At 35.4% G+C, this 21151-nt stretch overlaps 1 protein-coding gene across 1 annotated transcript in view; it reads right to left on the reverse strand.

Moving 5' to 3' along the window:
* Positions 1-21151, reverse strand: part of LRBA (LPS-responsive vesicle trafficking, beach and anchor containing) — a 408793-nt gene that overhangs the window by 285564 nt on the left and 102078 nt on the right. Inside the window, exons 31-33 of the mRNA XM_010009006.1 lie at positions 14136-14214; positions 13744-13871; positions 10907-10968 (exon numbers count right to left, since the gene is read on the reverse strand). Coding sequence (XP_010007308.1) covers positions 10907-10968; positions 13744-13871; positions 14136-14214 — 269 coding nt within the window. The remainder of the gene's footprint in view (positions 1-10906; positions 10969-13743; positions 13872-14135; positions 14215-21151) is intronic.

Raw genomic sequence — 21151 nt, forward strand, 5'->3', positions numbered from 1 at the left:
CTGTCTTCCAAGGTAGACTACTTATTATAAGGACAAAAAAATCTCAGCATACTCACTGCTGTACAGTTGCACTAGCAGTGATGGACTGATCCCTCCCATAGCCACATTCATCACCACCAAAGAGCAGCAGTCTTCTTGCTTGGTGTCTGATAAGCTTTAACTAAAAAAAGTTCACTAATAAAAAACTCAACAATATACACAGTGAATACTATTTTGGAATGAAAAAGCCCCTTTCCCCCCAAATGTAAACAATAAACAAGATTCCTGCTATAATCATACCCTTTGAGGGAATGAAACCAATGCAACCTCTTCACTCAAAAGACAGGAATACCCAAACCTGTTCCTTGGGTAATCATATCCTAATGCAAATCTTTAAAGAAAACATTTAGATAAAAGAAATTTAAAAAGAAAAAAAGGCAGAAAAAGTAGTATCTTTTCCATTACACTCCACTTGCATACTACAGTCCCTTCTTCATCCTGTTGCCTTAGACTAAAATATTCTGAGTATCCATTATTCCATGGGTATATATACCCATTATATACTGGGTACTGTTACACAGTACCCAGTAACAACAGGCTCTATTCTCATCTCTATATGTTGCTACAATAAACACAATAAATAATATCTGTCTGCTCCTTTCACTGCTAATCCTCCCTTGCACTCACCAAGTAATTTTTCCACAAAGAAAAATGAAACAATTTTTGTTTTAAATAGAAGTAAATTTATTCATAAATACTCAGAGGGCACTGGAATATCCAGATGAGTATTCTACACCAAATTTGACTGAGAACTAGTATGCCTAACAGACATGCACCTCAATATCATGTTGCTTGCTGCATAATCTTAATTACGAGGTTTTTTTCACTTCAACAAGTTGCGTGTTGAGTGAGAGATTAGTACAGAATCAACATCTTTACTGAGACATATATTTTCTCACTTGCAAATATATGTAAAAAGACACAGATGAGTATAAATAAAACTAAAGGTTAAACATTGAAATAAACAGCATCACTATGCAAACCTCCTCCAGCTAGAACTTTGGGTAAACAGCACTTCTCCCTCAATCATGGGGGTTTTATGCAGTTTTGCTTGAAAACAGAGACATTATTCCATTTATTAACATGAGAAAAAATGTTCACATATTTGTAACTAGTATAAAGTCAGTAACAAGTGTTGCTGCTCACTGAACTTTCCATAATCTCATACTGCTCCCCTCCACTAAACCCCTTTCCATAGTCTCAAATTAAACAGACTAGCTGTAAAACAGCAGGGTGTCAAATTAAAGCACACTTTATTTTCAGAGGTCTCCACACTTTGCCACTGACTTCCTGTCAGGAAGAGTTCCATTTCAGTGCAAAGCCTCATCAGCAGGGAGCTCACAGAATTAAGTGCCAGTTGATATTACTTTGTTTTGCATTTACCACCCATGAGAATATTGTTCAAAGATCTAGTTATAAAGTCAGCATGGTAACATCCTTCTGACTAGACTGCCAAGCCACAGGGTGTGCTCTCACTGCACAAAACTCACCTTAAATGGTGGTGTTTTTTTAAGTCCTAGTGTGCTGGTGAAGCAACAGGATGCCTTTTTTCTTCAGAAAAGTCTTGCTTCTGTAGCTAAATTATGTTCCCTTACTTTTGAACATCTGCAGCAGTGTACATTCATAGAAATGATGCTGTCCTGCTCCCCTATCACACCCCCAAGGTTCACATTTACATTAGACAATCCAATCTCCTCCCTAAACATAAAACTGCATACATTAATAATGAAAATTCTCAGCAACACAGTTTTAAAGGCTAGTATTTTTAGCTGTAGCAGACATGTTTTCCATTAAACTCACACCAACACCATGTCCTGGATTCCTGATCAGGTTCATGCAATTTTCATTTCATAAGAGAACTCATCTTAGTAAGAACGTTTATTATCTGAAAACTCTACAGAACAACCACAAAAGATTGTACTTTAAAAAAAAAAGAAAATCAGGGAGGAAAAATCCTCCTTTTCCCCCAGAACTTCACTGTAGGCAACAAATACGTTTCAGTAAGACAAACAGTTTCGCTCTCTCCACTCCAGTATGGCAAACTAGTTTTAAGAACGGTTCTGTAGTTTTTTATACTGCTTTTGTCCATTCCTCTATGAAAATTCTACAAGCCATGTTTACTTTGCCAAATGTATTGTCCCAAGAAATAACAGTTCACATCAGTCCACACCAAAATATCATCCCTTTACTATACATATCCACTTGTACCTCTCTCCACACCTTCTTAGTCTCATATATAGCACACATACCCCAATTTATTTACATGAATGTCTTTTTTCAATTTTGTTCAAAACTCAAAGCTCACAATTACTTTCCACAAAACAACTGTGTAGTATAAACCACAAAACACTGGTTCTTTTGCACTACTTTTCCCAGTTTGCAGCTTTAGCTGATACAGTCTGCTTTTGTGGAACACTTCAAAATACAGTGGCTTTAAATTGAAGAGGGCATTTCCCAGTGGGTCAAAAGTAGGCCTAGATAAAACAAGGTTTGTAACAAAGCCATTTCTATCACTTTGACAGTTATTTGTATCTAATATGCAGAAACATCAACCCCATTTAATAAAAGTGTAACTTCAGATTTTTTCTATATACTACGTGCAAGACATCATAGTTTTTGCTCATCTTAAAATCCTGTATTATACATTTAATCTCCAAACTGGGGAATGAACAAACCTTTAAAATATCCTCCTAGACTAAGTATTATGGAAAGACATAGGAGATAAACCCAAAGTACTAGCTCACAGATTTTAACTACTGTGACCGCTACCTGTCAGGATGTAATTATAAAATGCTTATTGCATCATTAAGTCAAGAAAAGTTCACTTATAATTCATGTGGTATTGGTAATTATTCCATACACATTCCAACCTATTTCCACACAAGCAAAAGTTTAAGTTATAAACTTCTTTGCTTAATATCTACTAAGCAAACTGTCAACATACTCCACTTCATAGCCTCACACAAGAAACAATATTCTATCAGAATTATTATTTTTTAAATTAGCAATTGATGGACACAGATGTTTTAAACTCCCTGTCTGTAGTCCACACTAATAGTAATAAAAGCATATTATTCCTGAAGCCAACAATTACATCTATGAGAAACAAGATTTCAAATACATTTTTGGTGTAGCAAACTGTAGTAGGATCTGAGAAGTGTGAACCTGAGCAATTATCAGGAAGAATAACAGGAGTTTGAAAGAAGCTCCTATTTAAACATGTTAGAATGCTCTCCAAGCAATTCCACGGGATTCAACAGATTAAATATTGCAGACCATTATAGGTAATTAAACTTTCAAACAATTTAGAAAGCAACAGAAATCAAAGTAGGACTAAAGTTCCAACTGGAAAATTTCACGTTTTCTTGGAGTTTCACACAGAATAAATTACAATAACGTATTTCAGGAGAGACAGAATCTACATATTGCTTAATTCAAAGAAAAAAACAAAACAAGCAGCTAATTTAAAATGTAATTTCAACATAATCCAGTTCAAAGGAAAGGTTTTCCCAGCTGTTTCCATTTATTTCAATCTTATCACAATTGCACTTCAGACAGTTATCTACCAAACTTATCTCCAGTTTCAAACACTTAGAATGTATAACATAGTTCAATGAAGCAAGCGGCAAAACTAATCAATTTGTGATTATTTCAAGTACTCTGCTTAGTGACATATACCAAGAACGAAAGCTGTCAATATCCTTTTTCAACACCCAAAGTGAAATCCTCAGAGATGGAGAAAAAATGGCCACTCAGGGAGAAAAGAAGCTACACAGTGTTTATAAAAAAACAACAGCCATAACAAGTATAATGGAGCATCCAAGTGACCTAGACAACAGATTTGATAATTTAACCTTCTGCTTTGTTAGAAGAAGACTTGCTGACAAGATAGTATGTCAAATCCAAGCACCAAAGAACTGTGTTTAAGGAGCTTGGATTCCACAGCTAGTGTCCTCCCACATCTTCCAGGACTTTAATTCAGTTTCTCTAGAGTTAATTCTACTGACCACTAGCCAAACAGCTCACAGTATTGACATCAAGTGCCTCGCAATGCAGGAGAATGCCAAAGTCCTGAACTTTATCCCCAGGACCTTACAGAAAACAACTGTGTTCGTATGTAACAACCAAAGACGAAAACTGCAATTGAGGACAACACGGATGAATCCCGATGTTGTTTTTAAACATTGAGAGCTTAATTTCTTTCAAAACTGCACTCTTCTATGTGCCTGGTAAATGCCCTTATGCTTCTGGACTGCTAGACACTTTTGGAGGATACATTGAAATTCTTCCTCTGACAGATTATTCTACTGAGTGATAATAATAAGCATTACCCAAAACATTAATTGAAACTTAAGTCTCTTCTATCCCAAGAAAGCACTTGGATAGCATGGCCCATGGCTACCATAGAGTCTACCTTGCCCTAACTTGGACCACAGACTCCATATGGCAAAACTAAATCATTGTAGATGAAAATATATGTTGGAGGAGGACAGAATAATGACAGATTTGAAAAGAAATAGTTTATAATGTAAAATCTCTTTCCTGAAAATATCCTGAAGTAGCACTGTACATAAAGCTCAACGGACATTTCCCAACTACTCTCCATCCAAGAGCATCTTAAAGAAGAATAGGATATGAATCTTCCATTTAGTACACCAGTTACAAAATTGCACTAGGAATGTTCCTACTATTGCCTGCATAACAATAACATGCTTGGGAATCCCATGTTTTCAAATGTTAAGATTTATCGTTCTATTCATATGCCTATATCCACCTGGTCTTAAGCAGATCTGAGGCAGCTTCAGAATCTAAATAATTCATAGGAGAGCAAGATGATCTTGAATACTTTCACTTCCTTCCACAGCCACCTCATCTCTACAAAAGGCTGGCAGATATTCTTCTAATCTTCAGGTTTTTTAAAAACGCACAAGAAAAAAAAAATACACTATGAAGTCTCTGGCACACCTGCAGGTGAAGTATTTTGTTGTGCATCTCCATAAAGTGTCTTCATACTGAACCAGAAATACTAAGTATCATCACAAAGCAAGTCAGCAATACGAGGCAAACACTTATGGGGATGGTTCATGCCACGTCCTCCCCTTTACAACTTCACAATTTAGACATTGGAAGCCCTTTATTTTTATTTGTTAAGATGTACGTTATTTTCATTTGCCTAATACATTCATGTTTCTAACCATTTTCTCGTGAAAGGAATCTACTATTTTGTTTTTTACTCAACTATAGCTACATTCATCTTTGACAAAGATCCTATTGGCAGAAGTTCACACTGCATAAAAATGAAAACCTCCAACTTCTGATATCATCTAAATAGGATTAACAGTAGATCCTTTTCAAACTTACTTTCAGATGTTAGAACATTACATGGAAAAATACCTGGATTAAAATGTCATCATCTAACACTAGAGGCACATAAAAAGTATTCAAACAGTATTTGTTCTAGTCATATCTAAACCAGGATACTGTTAAAGAGTTTTGGTGCTTCTGCTGTGTTCAACTGCCATGTTTATCAGAGTGGCATAATTCTTCAATCTATGCTCAACTAAATTAAAACTTCATAGCAATCACTACAGTTATCCATCACATCAAATTGCACTTAAAAGTAAATTAGGAACCAGTACAGATCACAGAGCATCAGTATAATGTGTTCTCTCTGCAAGTAAAAAACACTGAGAACTAGCCATCCTCTACATCAGCTAAAACCTCTGAGTAATTCAAAGGCTTTCTACATTTTAGAACACGCAGCAGAAATTCAGTCCTGAAGTAATGAATTTTGATGGTTGATACAAGGCTTTTTTCTGAGCACACAATACCCAGAAAAGCCTGGATATCCCATTGCATTTTATGAGCATCAAAGTACTGGGGTGCAGGAGGGGTGAGGGAGAGCAAAAAACCTTCTGAAAAATCAGAATCTTAACTACCACCCTATTGCTCTTCCTTGGGGGAAATACATGACCATGTTGTTTGTACGGGTGCATGACTGGATGGCATGTGCTGATATAGTTTAAATAATTAAGACTCCCTATCAGAGTAAAAGACACGATGCGACAAAGATACTGCAAAAGATTAATACATTAAGATTGCCTGCTTTATGAGCAACAGAATCCATTAGCAAAGTGATTCAGTAACCTATGAAAGAAAGATCATGCCAAACAAAAACCTTTTGGAAACATTTCACCCTTTAACCAGTGATGGGATTTGTTGAGCTGAGTTGGACAAGAAAAAAAGAGCTGAAGACCTGTAACTTTACCTACACAGACAGTAAGACCAACATTCACAGTGTAATTTTTTCTGCTTTAATACTACTACTAATAAGCTTCTGCTATATTTTGAACATCCACATACATTGCCTTAGATTATGCTTTTCTCTGCAAAAAAAACAAACCCAAAACTATGAATACAGCACACAAGATATTCAACTATAATCATATTTCATTGGGCCATATGAGCAGATGCTATCACTGTGTACAAATAAAAATTGGGAGTATCAGAGTTTATGATTACCTCTTCTATCTCCCCATGAAAGATATACTTTATCAAGGTTCAATATAAATCTAAGAGCTACAGCTATGTCGTTATATTGCAATATATCATATTAATATTTCTAGAAGATAAAATACTTAGAGATTAAGTGTATTAAAACATTTAGTTATATATATGCTATCAGCTATCAAGAATTTGCCCTCAATCTCTTTGAAACAACAGGGAGCAGAGGAAGGAAGAACCAAAAAGCTTTTTATACCTTGAACCAGCAAACCAGGTATGTGTGTGGGTAGTGGTGGTGGAGGAATCATTAAAGTTGCTGCAGTATTCCTTAATTCTTAATTGCAAACATTTCAAAGGTTTGGGTGTGATTCCACCAATTCTAGAAAATTATACCAGAGCTGAACATTATTTGAGTCAGTTAGTGAAAGTTTATTTTATGGTCTAGAAAATCTGGATTCAGAAGGAAAATACTCTTAAGTCAAAGATGGATCTGACAAGAACCACCTAATTAGCTCTCTTTCACATATTCCATTGACAATTCAGTTGATTTACTACAGAAAGAAGCATTTTTCAAGTGCTGCAAATCCTCTAAATTCAAAGGCATCTAGGAGAATTATGGAACCTATTTCACCTACTTTTGTACCTTTTCACCTTGGAGGTACACTAATAGGACAAATGCTTCATGCATGTGAGCCACGAACAAACGTTTTCAATACTTTCATGAGTTTGTAGGGAAGATGGCAGTTTCTCCTGCTTAGTCATGTATCTCAAGAAAACACCTGACCAAAAAAAGGAAGCACAGTAGGATATTGGCTTTATGGATAAACACACACTCAAATTCATACATGCCCATTTGTGTTTTAGGCATAGAGTGAGAGTCCTTTTAGATGAAAACGCTTTATTCATGGGTGATATCACAGCTTCCCCATGCAGAAGCCTCGCAGGAGCACATGAGCAGCTTTCACATCCTGACGTCACTCTTTTAAAAGGATAATAGACACAGGACTTCTCTCTTTTGGCTGGTTTAATTACCCTGACAGGATGCCAGGCCAGACTAGATGGTGCTTCTAGGTCCACTGTACTGTATGCATTTCTGATAAATGGGAAAAGAATAGATGACCTGGCAGAAGGCTCAGACAATAACATGTGATTTACAGGACATGAATGCAGCTACTATAAGATTTATCTGACAGCCCTCTCCGATAGTGGACTGTTGAGTATCCGATGGAATGATTTCTAGTCTGGAAAGTCTGCTACTGAGTAGCCATACACATTATTTATTTATTAGATGTTTTGGGTTGAAACCATTTTTAAATGATGCACTTCACAATGCTCAGCCATAAATTTAGTTTTAAACCCTAGAAGGGAGGTAGTGTTATTGGAATGTGTGTCAGACTGAATTAGGATGAGCAACACAACGCTTTTATAAAGCGGCCTTGAATGCAACGTCGATCCTTTCAAAAATGATATTAATGTCAAATAAGCAGGAACACTTTGCAGTAATATTAAATGAAGGATTTCTTTATGTTTTGATAGATTTATATAAACGTAAGTATGCTCACAGAGACACGTCCCAAAATGTAGTGTGTCTATCAGAAAACATAACTGTTTTGTCTTAGAAAAAGCCTTTTGTCTGTATCTCAAACCACCTGTTTCTCTTTTTACCTTGTGTTAAACATAAAAACAATACATGAGCTTTTAAACACAGAACTAAAACACAAAAGGAATGGTCTTTTTCCATATGCCTAAATATATGAACTTCAAACAAGAGAAGAAATTAACCAGGTGTCGCAAAAAAATTCACAAAAAGATATATTTTGAAATTTTAGTAAATCACTGCACCTGGGAAAGAGGTTTATTTTCATAATTTATGAAAAAATTAGACAAATATTATTATTACATTTTGCACTTCTGAAAAAGAAGAAATATATTCTGTCCACAAATCTAATTAAATACAAAAAAAATTTCAGATGTTTCAGAAAAACAATCCAAGTGCTTATATCACATATACAACGTTCAAAACAAATTTTTAGAAAGAGGTTAAAATAAAAACCACCAAGGATATTAATCAAAGCAATCTCTCTATTTCATAAAATGATGGCTGACAAATTTGTGAAGTTTTAAATCAAATTTGCAGATACTTACTTTGTAACTATGCCACATTATTTATGTGATTAAAAACTAGTTTTTGACCTGATCTTTTGATCTTTGGCACCTCATCCTCTCCATCTCTTCTTAAAAATTAATTGAAATTTTAGCAAAAGGATATCACTTCACTTCCCCCCCTATCCTGGGTCTCCCCATCCCCCCCCCCCCCCAAAAAAAAAAGAAAGAAATAAAAGGAAAAAAGAAAAAAATCAATCAAGCTCAACCCCATCTCCTCCTAGTATCTGTAAAATGTCGGCTTGAAATTCAATTTCATATCTCTCAAGCTTTCATGTAGCAAAAGACAGTTCACTTCTTAACAAAATAAATCACTTCTGTGATTGCCATGCTGACCTCTTTGAATTAGGAAAATTCAAAGTGAAAAATGTAATTATCACCAGAGAACAATCTGTATACATCTGGAGCTAATTTTAGATTCATTTCTCACATCATTTTTCATATTCTGCCAAAAATTACAGCTGCTACGTAACTTTAAAAAGACTTTGAGGTCTTTGTGACTTTATTGGTTTATTTCTACTCTTTCACAAAGAACAACCTCAGTCTCTGCAACTAGCACTGCTAAGCAATCACGATATACTCAATTTGATTAGATTAGCATTAAGTGGCATCGTGACACATGACAAATAGATGCATTAGAGCACGTCATTTATTCCTTATCCTTTCCACTTCCCAAAACCAAACAAGCGACGTACAGTACAGAGCACAACATGATTTTAAAAAAGATTAGATTACCCTACCAAAAAAGAAGGAAAGGTCAACCACTGATTATTGATACAAGTAGCACGGATACCAAAAACTAATTTTTAGAATGGTAATACCAAGCTGTCAGACACATATTCAATACTCAGATTTTTCAGTGTAACTCTTAAGACATTGACAAACGAACAGTAAAACTTGTATATGGATTTCCTGATATCAAAGATTCTTTTCCATTTTAAATCAGCAGCAATTTCATATTCTAGAAGTCATTAACAATGTCCACACCCATATTGCCATATGTGAAATAACCATCTCTAAATTCCAAGTGATTCCATAAGGAATATTAAATTCCTTTCAGGGTAAAAATATAGAATATTTCCTGAGGAAGATGGAAATCTAGATGAGCTAAGTTCCAGATACTTTCATTAATAATAAGCACACTAGAAAACATAACTACTCTTCACTAGTTCATTGTAAAATCTATTAGGTGTAATCTCCAGAAGTAATTGTTCTTATTGCACTTTATTGACAATGTAGACCATCGATTTTTCACACCTTCTATGATTCTTTCATTTGTATTCATGAAATGTCTATCAGCACACTCTAAATAAATTTGGCAATATAGGCACTAAAACGAATAAATCGATGTGAAGAAACATTAATTTTACATTATCCTTATTCGTCAGGCAAGCAAACCATAAGGGCTGTAAATGAAGGTCAAAGGTTTTTAAATGGGTCAGAACCCTTGACCTCTAGACCAATACCATTCCCATTAAAAAAGGCTATTTTAAAGTTTTAAGTAGGGGAATTTACTACCAGAAAGGTATCATTTTTAAGGCACCAAAAGAAAGGCTCAATAAAAACAGTCTTCCATTTAATTACAAAAAAGAAAGCAAGAAACCAATTTCAAGAAAGTTCTTTGGAGTCTGGCTCTGTTCTAACCACAGGAACAGGCAGTTCTCAGGCTCTTACACATCTAAAATTCCTTTGCCTTTAGGAACGTAGAATGCCCTAAACTGCTCACAACCAGAGATGCTTTCTTAAATGTGTCAAATTCTTAGTACTTGTCAAATCAATTAAGTATGACAGGGTTTCAAAAATATTTATCACTCATTTCATAGCCACTACACAAAAGGAAAAATTATATTAATCCCAGAGGATTCAGCATGCCAAGATGCAGAAATCAATCTGTTTCTATAACCTTACTATTTTATTGACTCTATTTTATCTTACAAAAATGACAGCATAGAATTACTTAGGCACACCATCCTAAAGGTTATGTAAATGCTCAATAGAAACATAACATAAAACCTTTCTCTTTTCAACTGAACAGACAATTTCTATGTGGGATTTTTTAATCAAAAGGCCTTGCATGTAGCCTTTTAACCTATTACACATAATCTTAAACTTAAAACCAAAGGTACAGTAAAATTTTAACTGTAATTTCCACTGTGCTCAAAGACAGCAATTTCAAACAACATTGTTACTTAAGCCTCACCTGAGAGCAAAGAAGCATCACCAGCTCAACAACTGAACTGCTTGATTTCATGCACACAAGACCTACAAAAGGGAAAAAATTGTATACATAAATACAGGCTTATGTGGCACCAACTATTAACAAAAACTATTTTCAAGTGCAATAGATTAGAAGCATTTAGACAATCAAAAGAAAGCAGAAATTCTCATACCACTTCCAGTTAGATTTTGCACTTTATCAGCACAAAATAAAAGTATGTATGTGAGAGGGAGAACAAATTCCATGCCTCACCTCTAAAGATGCAGCTAATAGTAATACATTACCTCCATTATTCACAGTTTCATAAATGTTTGTATGTCAAAATGATCTGAAGTGTGGTTAACATATGTTAGATTAATCCACTGTATCTACATTTTGCTATTTCTTGAAGGATTGGGTCATTATATATGCAGAGAAGGGAAATGGCTTTATGACCTTTGCTTTCTCCATTGCATGCTCTCCTTTCAGCCCCCAGCTATCAATCAAGTTTCCATTTTGTTTCATGGCAGCAGACATCCCAAACACTCTTATTAGTACTTTGACCCTTAACCTCACACAAAACCTTAGCAGAAGTGCAAGCAGTAACCTATTATATATTCTAAATTGTTTATGAACTAATTTGACTATTATTATTATTTGCATTTTGTTTGGGGTTTGTCTATAGCTGTTTTTAGCCCCAAAAATTGGTTTCATGTGGGTATTTTTGTCTAGATAGTTCAAACAGTCCCAGCTATTTTCCTGCCTTTTTTTGGTCATCCAATTTATGAAATACTCATCTCTCTGCATATATAACCTATATTACAGACAAAATACTTCCAAACCAGATATGTTTTCTTCATCTTCAGAGAAGAAAAAAGATAACTAAATAGGATATTTACCTCCATGGCAAACAGAGCTTTAAGAAAAATTTGTTTCCTGTTATTCCTACTAAAAGAATAAAACAAATTTGTTCACAAGGCAGCTACCATTATTTATCAGCTAAAGTGATGCCCATGTGTATAATCAAAAGTAGAATCCCATCTTAGAGAAGACAATTCATACACTTCTTCCTAACACTTCTTCTACCCCAAAAGATAGGCAAGCTAAATTCCTAAACTAAATAAACTTAATATCAGTGAAGGTTAATGAAGTCTCATTTTTTGTATCTTCAGTAAAACACTTACCAGTGTTTGATACTCTAATTTTGTTTCTGACAATGCTAATCATATTCAGCACTACATACAGGATGCCTATCATAATCCATGAAAGATGTAGTTTCAAAAGTATGTAAAAAAAAATAACTTTAATTCCCCAGGAAGCAACTTCATCTGTTCGTGCAAATACAGTTCACATGTAAGCGATCAGATAAGTCAAGCAACCATGAGCTTCTAATAATTACTGGAAGCTGCAACAAGCTCAGGCCCTAAATCAATTCACTGCTTGAACTAGACAAAACCTGCAATTTCTGCTCCTAAAAAAACAGCTTTATGATATAGCTAAACAACCTGAATATTTAAAAGCTGCTAAATTCACAGTGTTCCAATAAATATTTAAATTTAGGACATTAATATCTGTATTGCGGAATTCAGCCTCATTTTTAAAGAGTGAAAAGTAGAAAGAAAACTACCATAGAACTACAGAATGTGTGGAGTTGGAAAGGACCTTCAAAGGTCATTTAGTCCAGCGCCCCCTGCAGTGAACCTTTTTTACTAGATCAGGTTGTTTAGAGGCTGGTCAAGCCCTTCCTAATATCTAATCTAAATCCACCCTGCTCTAGTTTAAGACCATTTCCCCTTGTCCTATCACTACATAGCCTAGTTATAAGTCCCCAGAGACTTCTCCTCTCCAGGCTGAACAATCCCAGCTCTCTCTCATCCCAGCCAGTCTTTGTAGGAGAGGTGCTCCAGTCCTCTGATCATTTTTGTGGCCCTTCTCTGGACTCATTCTAACAGGTTCAAGTCCCTCTTGTGCTGAGGACTCCAGAACTGGACACAGACCTCCAGGTGAGGTCTTACCAGTGCACAGCAGAGAGGCAGAATCTGCTGGCCACATTTCTTTTGTTGCAGCCCAGGATGCGACTGGCCCTCTGGGCTGCAAGTGCAAATTGTCTCATGTCAGACTTTTCATCCACCAGTACCCTCAAGTCTCTTTCTGCAGGACTCCATCATCATTATTGCACACCTGAATCTTCTTTTTCTCAGAAGTACCAGAGAACTCCTCTCAATACCAACAATGTACTTCTCTTACCCGCATGACTGCCTTCCAATTAAAAATCAAAAAGTCAAGTGCTGATTCACATGCAAGACATACACCATAACAGGCTCTGCTGACATAGTTCCCAAGAAGCCCTCTTTAGATTACCACAGTCAAAGTGCTGGGTCTTTGTACTTGACTTTTTACACTATCCTTTGTATTGAAGGATACAACCCTTATATTGAAGGGTTAGCCCTGACACCAAGTTCTCTTTTTAAGGTGCATAAAACACATTTCACACAACAGCTTCTATGGGACAATTCCCGGAAGGGTTTGAAAACTAATGAAGAGACAACAGTAGTTGGTCCCACATAATGAAATACAGGAAACTGTGAGATGAGATGAAGGCATAGAGACAACAGAGATGGCAAAAATGAGGAGGTAATGACAATGACCTCAGAGGACTAAAGACAGAAGGAACAGGAGGCAGTGATATCCAGTGAGCAACACTACCTAGGAAGGCAAAGAGAAAGCTTCTAAGGCAGAGCCAGCAGAAAAAAATATAGAAATGTATAAAGTCTCCAAGAGAAACCAAAGCAGACATTTAAAAAAACTTTTTTTTTTTTTAAAGGGAAACTTACTTGTACCTTCTATCAGCAACTCCTGTCCATGGCTGCCCAAAAGAGTCCGAGAAAGAAAGGGAGCAAAATCCACAAAAATCTCTCTTAGAAGTGGGGCAGCTTTTTCCAAAGCATGTTCAAGCCTGTCTGTAATACTAATAAAGAGAGATATGTGATTAACAAAATGGAAGGAAGTTGTAGAATTTTAGTAGAAAGCAGTATAGTTTTTGGCAATGTTTAAGTGATATACATGTGCAAGAAGCAATCAATAATCCAACACTCATTTTCCCAAACCTTCATTATCTATTGAACATTAGCAAACCAACATTCTTAGGTGATGTGGAATCACAATATCCACTGCAGTATCTAAAAGGTGAACTACAGCACAGCTGTGTAGCCATTCGTTTAGACAAAGTCACCTCATATTTGAAGCAGAATCCTCAGGCACTGAAGAAACCGTAGGGACAGACGGCAATTTCGAATTAGATGATCCCCTTCCTACAAGAGAAAGTAATGAACAAATTATGTAAGAAAACATGCAAGATGTCAGACAACTGGACTAGAAACTAAAGCCTCAAGCTCAACCTCTGAGAAACCATGGTTTTCAAGTGTGTGTGAGGATTATGTAACCCCTTTGAACTCTTTGTACCTCAAACTTGGTTTGCCATCAGATTGTTTACTTACATTCACATTTACGAGGCATGCCAGGGCAAGCTTTTCAAATTTTGCTTCAACAAAAGGAAAGTAATCCACAGAGGCCTTGCAGTTTGCTTCATGAAGGAAGTCAGGCTACACTGCAGCAATCCCTTCCGGGCTTACAAGCCATGATTCTCTCTGAACACTTAAAATCTTAAGCAGTGAATACAAATAACATCTTATACCCTGAAAATTCCTGTAGTGTACTAATATATCCTAGTATAACTAATATACTAATATAAAGCCAAATGGTAATATTTTAAAGCATGTTTTTTGGTTACTGAAAAAGTTAATCCAATTTCAAGTAACTTGCACAGAAAACCTTTGAATTTTGTCAAAAATTAAAACCCATTTGTGTCAAAATGAAACAGAATGCAAAACTAGTGGATATTTTCAACAGCCTGGCTTACATTTTTGCACCACAGGCGCTGTGACAAAGACAGCTATGATAAAATTCTCCGTTGCACTGCCAGCATCATTAGCATGACAGCAGTGGTATAACCTCATTTATGAGTTATTAACTTTGCCACATCAATTATTCAAAGGTTGATAGGGAAGACTGGGTCATTTATGTATCCTGCACTTATAAAAAAAATGCAATTGTGTTCTGTCAAATTGACACTTCATGGCTCTCATCAGCAAAGTAGGAACCCGTAAATACTAAATTTTGCTGTTCAGTATATAAAGAGAAATACAATGTCCATACTGCAGTATGGATTGCTATTAGCAATGATGAAGAGAGGGTAAGCAAGACAGCCAGAGATTTCACAGATATTTGCTGCCAGGATAGGAATGGTGACTCACAAATCTTGCATTGCATTCCAAACTACAGAGAGGAATGAATCTTAGCAGACAGACTTCTGTGTATTTCCCAAGAGTATAACTGCTTCTAGTCCATCTGCAATCCTATCTCTTTCCAGCCTTAGACCCTGTCCTATTCTCTTTCCTCTCACCTCACCAGTTTCAGATTCTTATGCTGCTGGAAAGGGAGGATGAAAAAAAAAAACCAACATGAAACCAAACATGAAAGAGGAGGGTTTCATTTCAGTTCTCCCATCTACCTTAGCAAAGCTGTGATCCTTCTCAGAACTGTAACTTTAGAAAAATTCCTGATTGCCCTACCTACAACTGGAGCAAGCCCAATTAAATGCAGCTTGTCTGGAAATAAACTGTTTAGATCTTGGAAGTGTCTACCAAAACATGCCAACTCAAACTTTTCAAAGTCTTTCTACTTGACTGAAGTGGAATAGATTTGTAAAAAGGTGGCTAAGACTGTTCCCTGAGATACTAAGTTTCTTTCCCCTGTCATATTTTAAAGCTCTGTTCCAGAACACTGGCACACGGAGCTTCCTCCATAAACGCTGGGGTTTCATGTTAGGTTTTATTTCATGTATGGAAAATGCCTTTCTCTACTCTTTCAACAAAGACAGCACAGAAACTAATAATTCAAACTAATGGATAAAAATGATGAAAAGTTTTGAACTTCCTTATTTCTTCATAGATAGAATATGAACGTGATTCCTTCAAGCTTTCATAAATTCAGCATGAAACACTTACTTTGACCTTTGTCTGGGATGACCAGGTCAGAAACACATTTTATGTGGGCCATAGAATATGAAGGACAAGACAGTAGGGAACAAAGTGTTAGCTGAAAGCAAGGTGAAATGCAAATCTTCTGGGCATTTTTTCCTAAATAATTTATCTAATAAAGATCAAAGATTATTTCTTTTTTTAATTTCTGTAAGACCTAGCTTTATATAGTCAAACCACAAAAAAACACTGAGTATTCCCCAATGAAAAGCAATTAACACACTGTGTCAAAATTAGAACTGAGCCTCCTGTATAGAAAAGCTAACCCCCACAGAAGGCAATAAACCACTTGATTCAACTCCAGTTGTTTGTGGAATACTTAGTAGCTACTAATAGTTACATTGTTTCTTTTTTCTTTCTTTTTTTTTTTTTTTAACATACACACACCCCTTTACGTATGCACTATACACTGCCTGTTGGATTAAGACTTTAAAACTATTTTCTCATTTTCATTTATTTAATTTCACTAGCATTCTCAGCTCTTTTCCTGAAGCCCAACATCCCTATTCCAATTAAATAAGTCCCTCTAACTTGAAAATATTCTTAAATCCATGCCCAGTGGTAGATTTAAGCCCATACACTGTTCATAAGGGGAAATGAGAACACAGGTCTGGGTAGTTCAATCAAATGCAAAACTTAAATAGCATCCAAACCCTTCAAAATAAGAAAGTCTTCTCAACGTGCAGGGTTGCAAATGCAAAATGTCTTGTTATGTAAATGCTTGCATGCTTGTTACTACATATAACCACCTGTGACAAGTAATCCACCAATTAGCTGGTATGTTAGGAAGTGAAAAGCAAATACAACTCAAATCCCACCATGTTGAATGCACAGCAAAATCAAAGATCACTTTATCTGTAATAAATAAGACTTTAATGTGCAACACAGTAGTATGAGTTTGACAACTAAATGATGGTAAAATAATTCAATGTAATATTTAGGCCATAAGAAAAATAAAGGAAAAAGTAAAAAAAAAAAAAAAAATCAAGAGAAACATCTGCAAGGACAATGAAAGGGCATAACAGCCATCACAAGGCTAATAAAGAAATATACATTTAATCCAGAGTAACTTGGATTTTCTATTGTTTGTTTTCTTTTCTGAGATGGATTGGGGTTTTTGTTAGGTTTTCTGTTTTTATACACAACAGCACTGACAAAAAAGGCTAGAGTAGGAAGTAAAGGAATCACTGACAATAGAGATAGGACCTGATTCTTTTCTTCTAGAAATCAAAATAAATTGCACATAAGAGATCAGGTATAAATGTAAAACCCTATGAATTTTTAAGTTAAAATAAACTTTCAAATATAGACATAACAGAAAAAGCACTGATAATTTGTATTTGACAACAGCATAAGGCAGGCACCTATATAAACTGATACTCCTTTTGAAGAATATGTAAGAATATTTATGGCCTGAACTTCTTCATGCTTATCATCACCTAAATCCACATTCCAAACTCAAGATATATTTCACTAAAAGGGGTAAATCTCAGACTTATCACAGTTGAGAATTTCAAGGAGTTTTTAGATAGTATTAGACTAAGTAATTTTTTTAATTCAAATTTTTTGTGGAAATACTTTTTTTACTTGATTTAACTCAGAAGCAGCATTCTAATTTTTCTGCCTTTAGTAAAAAAATGCAAATACTTCAGTAGCATAATTTCATTCACAAGACACATGTTAGTAAGTGCAGTAGCTGCTTCAAACATGTGGAACTAAACTGACTTATCTCTTCCTTATCCTTTCACTGATAAACTGGCTCCTTCAAACTGACAGTTTTACAGACATTTGCAAGAACATAAAAGAAAATGCAAATAGATCATCTGTCTAGCGCCCTTACAGTGAAACCTTATTGTTTATTCAAGGTCCCCAAGGGTCTAAACAAATAATGTCTGTAGCAATAAAATATTGTTAAATAAACGCCTTGTGCAAGATCCTTATGCTTTTGCATATATACTTAAAAGTAGGCTGGGCAATGCACAAGCAGTGCATGCTATACTTCACTCTGGGAGGGTGGAGATGAGGTAAAGAAAACAGAGCTGAATAGTTGAATTAAATAACCACACCTCTTAATTTTCTACAACAGATCTACCATACAAAAATACGCTGATGCTGTTTATGAAAGGAATATCTGGTAAAATAATGAGCTCATTCAAAAAAACACTTCTGGGGCTGGAAGTGTATAATGCAAGACTACAATGAAAGGTTTTACAAGCTAATATAAGGGATCTGTGACATAAACACATCTGTAGGTTAAACCAAAACAGATTTCGCAAAACAATGGTGCACCCTCTCAAGAGAAGTTGCTTAAAAACAGTTTTTATACTAAAACTGTATTAAACCATTTCCATTGCGTATCATTAGCATTTGGGATTTTTTAAAACCACAATTCTATTGTGGTAACAAGTCTCCAACTACTAGAATTGTAAAGTTGGAATTCTCTTTGAAATAGTTACTATAATCCAGTGAACGTTTTGAACTATCTCTGCACTCTCTTCACAATTTTTCTTCTGCTAACTTATTTTTTTGTGAAACTTAAATGTTATATTCATCCAAGGAATAAAATCACTGAATACCATTCATTGCAAAACAAGCCAGCTGTGGGAGAAAATGTACATTTTCCTGTATGTAGGAATAAAATTGAGAAGTCATGACTTCTTTTTTTATGTCTTGTTACTTCTTATTCCTAGGTTTCGTCCAAGTATCCACATCCTTTTTATCTCAGTCTTGGTCTTGTTTATGATTACACATTCTGGGGAACAGCCCATGTCCCTGCTCAGGAGAAACAGAAATCCTGCTGGCAGCTCTGTGTGGCTCAGAGGCAAAACAAGTGAAACCCAAAGAACTTCACGTGAGAAGAAGAGGAAGCAGGCAACAGAAATTGAGTGGAACTTCTCAGTTTTTTCTACATGCAGTGTCTAGTAAGGACAAGATGCAATTCCCTCCTGCTTCTTATAGACTTTTCATGTTCCCTCTTTTAAAATTATATTTGAACTATCATTTACAAACTGAATAGTGAAAGCCTCCAGACTGCATTCTTTAGAGTGATGCGCTAATAAAACACCTGTGAAATCCTTCAAGTACATAAACAGAAACTCAGAGCATCAGAGAAAACAGTGGGAGTGCAGACTGCAAAACAGCTTTAAAAAGTTAGAACATGACAACTGTAATCGAAACATTTAAAAGAAAAACTAAGTGACAAATGAAAATACAAGTACTCCATTAGAATATTTAAAATAGCTCAGACAACTCTGCCATGTCCTGCCTATTCAAACATTAGTTGTGCCTTTTCAATAGCTACTCCTGGACATAGCATATGCAGAATTTCTATATCAGATCTCACATTCAGTCTAGAAACCAACCCAAGGAAGAAACAACTTGAGCAATTTCCTCCTCCTTAGTTTATTACTTTATTATTATTATAATATGCTCTTTTGCTGAATACCACCCTCCATAAAAGAGAGATTATTGGCTGAACATGGACCAGGAAGAGGTTTTGTTTTCTCCCTTCATTTCCAATATGTTTCAACAATTGGAGTAGCAATTCCAGCAGAACTAGAGCCCATATATTGGTCATCATCAGCAACATACTGATAGGCAAGTTTAGACCACAAGTAGAACACTTCTTTTCAGAAGAGGCTTTCTGTGCTGTGAAACACTCTTCAGCTTGTATGAGTAAAGGCAAAGAAAATTCTGCAAAAAGGCCAGGCTGTCTGAAGCCAAAACATGTTTTCATCCTCTTTCAAAGTATCAGAGGAACAGAGTGAGCTTAGATGGTTATCTTTCCAACTTGTCAACACTTTGTATTCAGGTAGACCAGGACATGTCACATCAACTTGATATGAGCTTAGGACAATCTTAAGGGTCAAATATCACAGATATTCGCAGACCTTAAGCTACAAGCAGGATGCAGACTTCAGAAAAAAAAAGAAAACGGGAAGGAGGAAGTTGAATCCCAAGCACAGAGAGATGGCAATGGAAGCATCTGGACTAACATTTCAACATAGATCCTACCTTCACCAAGCAATGTTGATATCACATCTACAGATGGATGATGCTCACGGTACTATAAAACTTATTCCCAAATTATGCTTATGTACCCATTACAACTAACACATCCTCACTTGCCGTTTAAACCTTTTTCAACATCTGTATCTCCCTTTCATCTGTCTGGGAGTAAATTGACTCATGTCTCCACATGTAAGCATTTTATGTTATTATATCACAGTTCTGATTGCTTAATTAGTTTTTAAAAACTAATCAAACAAATGCATACAGAACTCCCTTTAAAAAAAAATCTTGTGACTTCAGAAAAAACAGCTGAAATGTATCTTTAAACATAACAATAATTTTTAGCAAATAGCCTTAATATAAAAGGTGGAAAAGCACAGAATTTATATGCACTACATTAACTCCTAGTCTCAGGACTTTTAACAAACATTTAATTCATTTTTTCCTAATGACAAAAGTAGAGCAGACTTACAATGAATGTTAGCTGAAATAAATTAAAACAAATGTATTGATTCTCTGCTGCATTAAAACAAATTAGTGAAAGAACATGTGATTTGAACTCAGGGAAAAATTCTATATATCATACTAAGGTTTTACAGGAAATTTGCTTTTTGCTATTTGTATACTCAAAAAAGCAAAAGGCCTTATACAGAATTTTATTTCAAACTTAAACATGAGCAACACACACATCTTACATGAGCAACAGAAGTGTAAACCATTCCAACTCTGCAAAATTTTTGTTTCCATGCCATTATTTTACGGGGGAAAAAAGAAACAGTTACGTTTTAATCTGTTTAAGGCATGATTTCATTTATCCCTTTACTTTTTCTTTTAATTAATTAGATTGCCAGTCTAAACATGTCTACTATTTTTAATCCTGATTAATTTATTTTTATGCATATCCGTTCAGATTACATGCCCAGTTTATTGCCAAAACTCCCAGACATGCTGGAAGTCACACAGTTACAAGTTACACCAGTATTGTTTATTGTCTGGATTTCTAATACGTTCTACAGGCACACGAGTACTTTTTTTTTCTTCCACATATTCTTTAAAGATGGACTAAATCTGAAAAATCAAAATTCATCAGTTTTGTTTCTATTAAAAGCAAATGAATACTGACTTCAGAAACTGTAAT

This window comes from Chaetura pelagica, unplaced genomic scaffold (assembly GCF_000747805.2).
Source record: "Chaetura pelagica isolate M959 unplaced genomic scaffold, ChaPel_1.0 scaffold221, whole genome shotgun sequence".
NCBI classification, from domain to species: Eukaryota; Metazoa; Chordata; class Aves; order Apodiformes; family Apodidae; genus Chaetura; species Chaetura pelagica.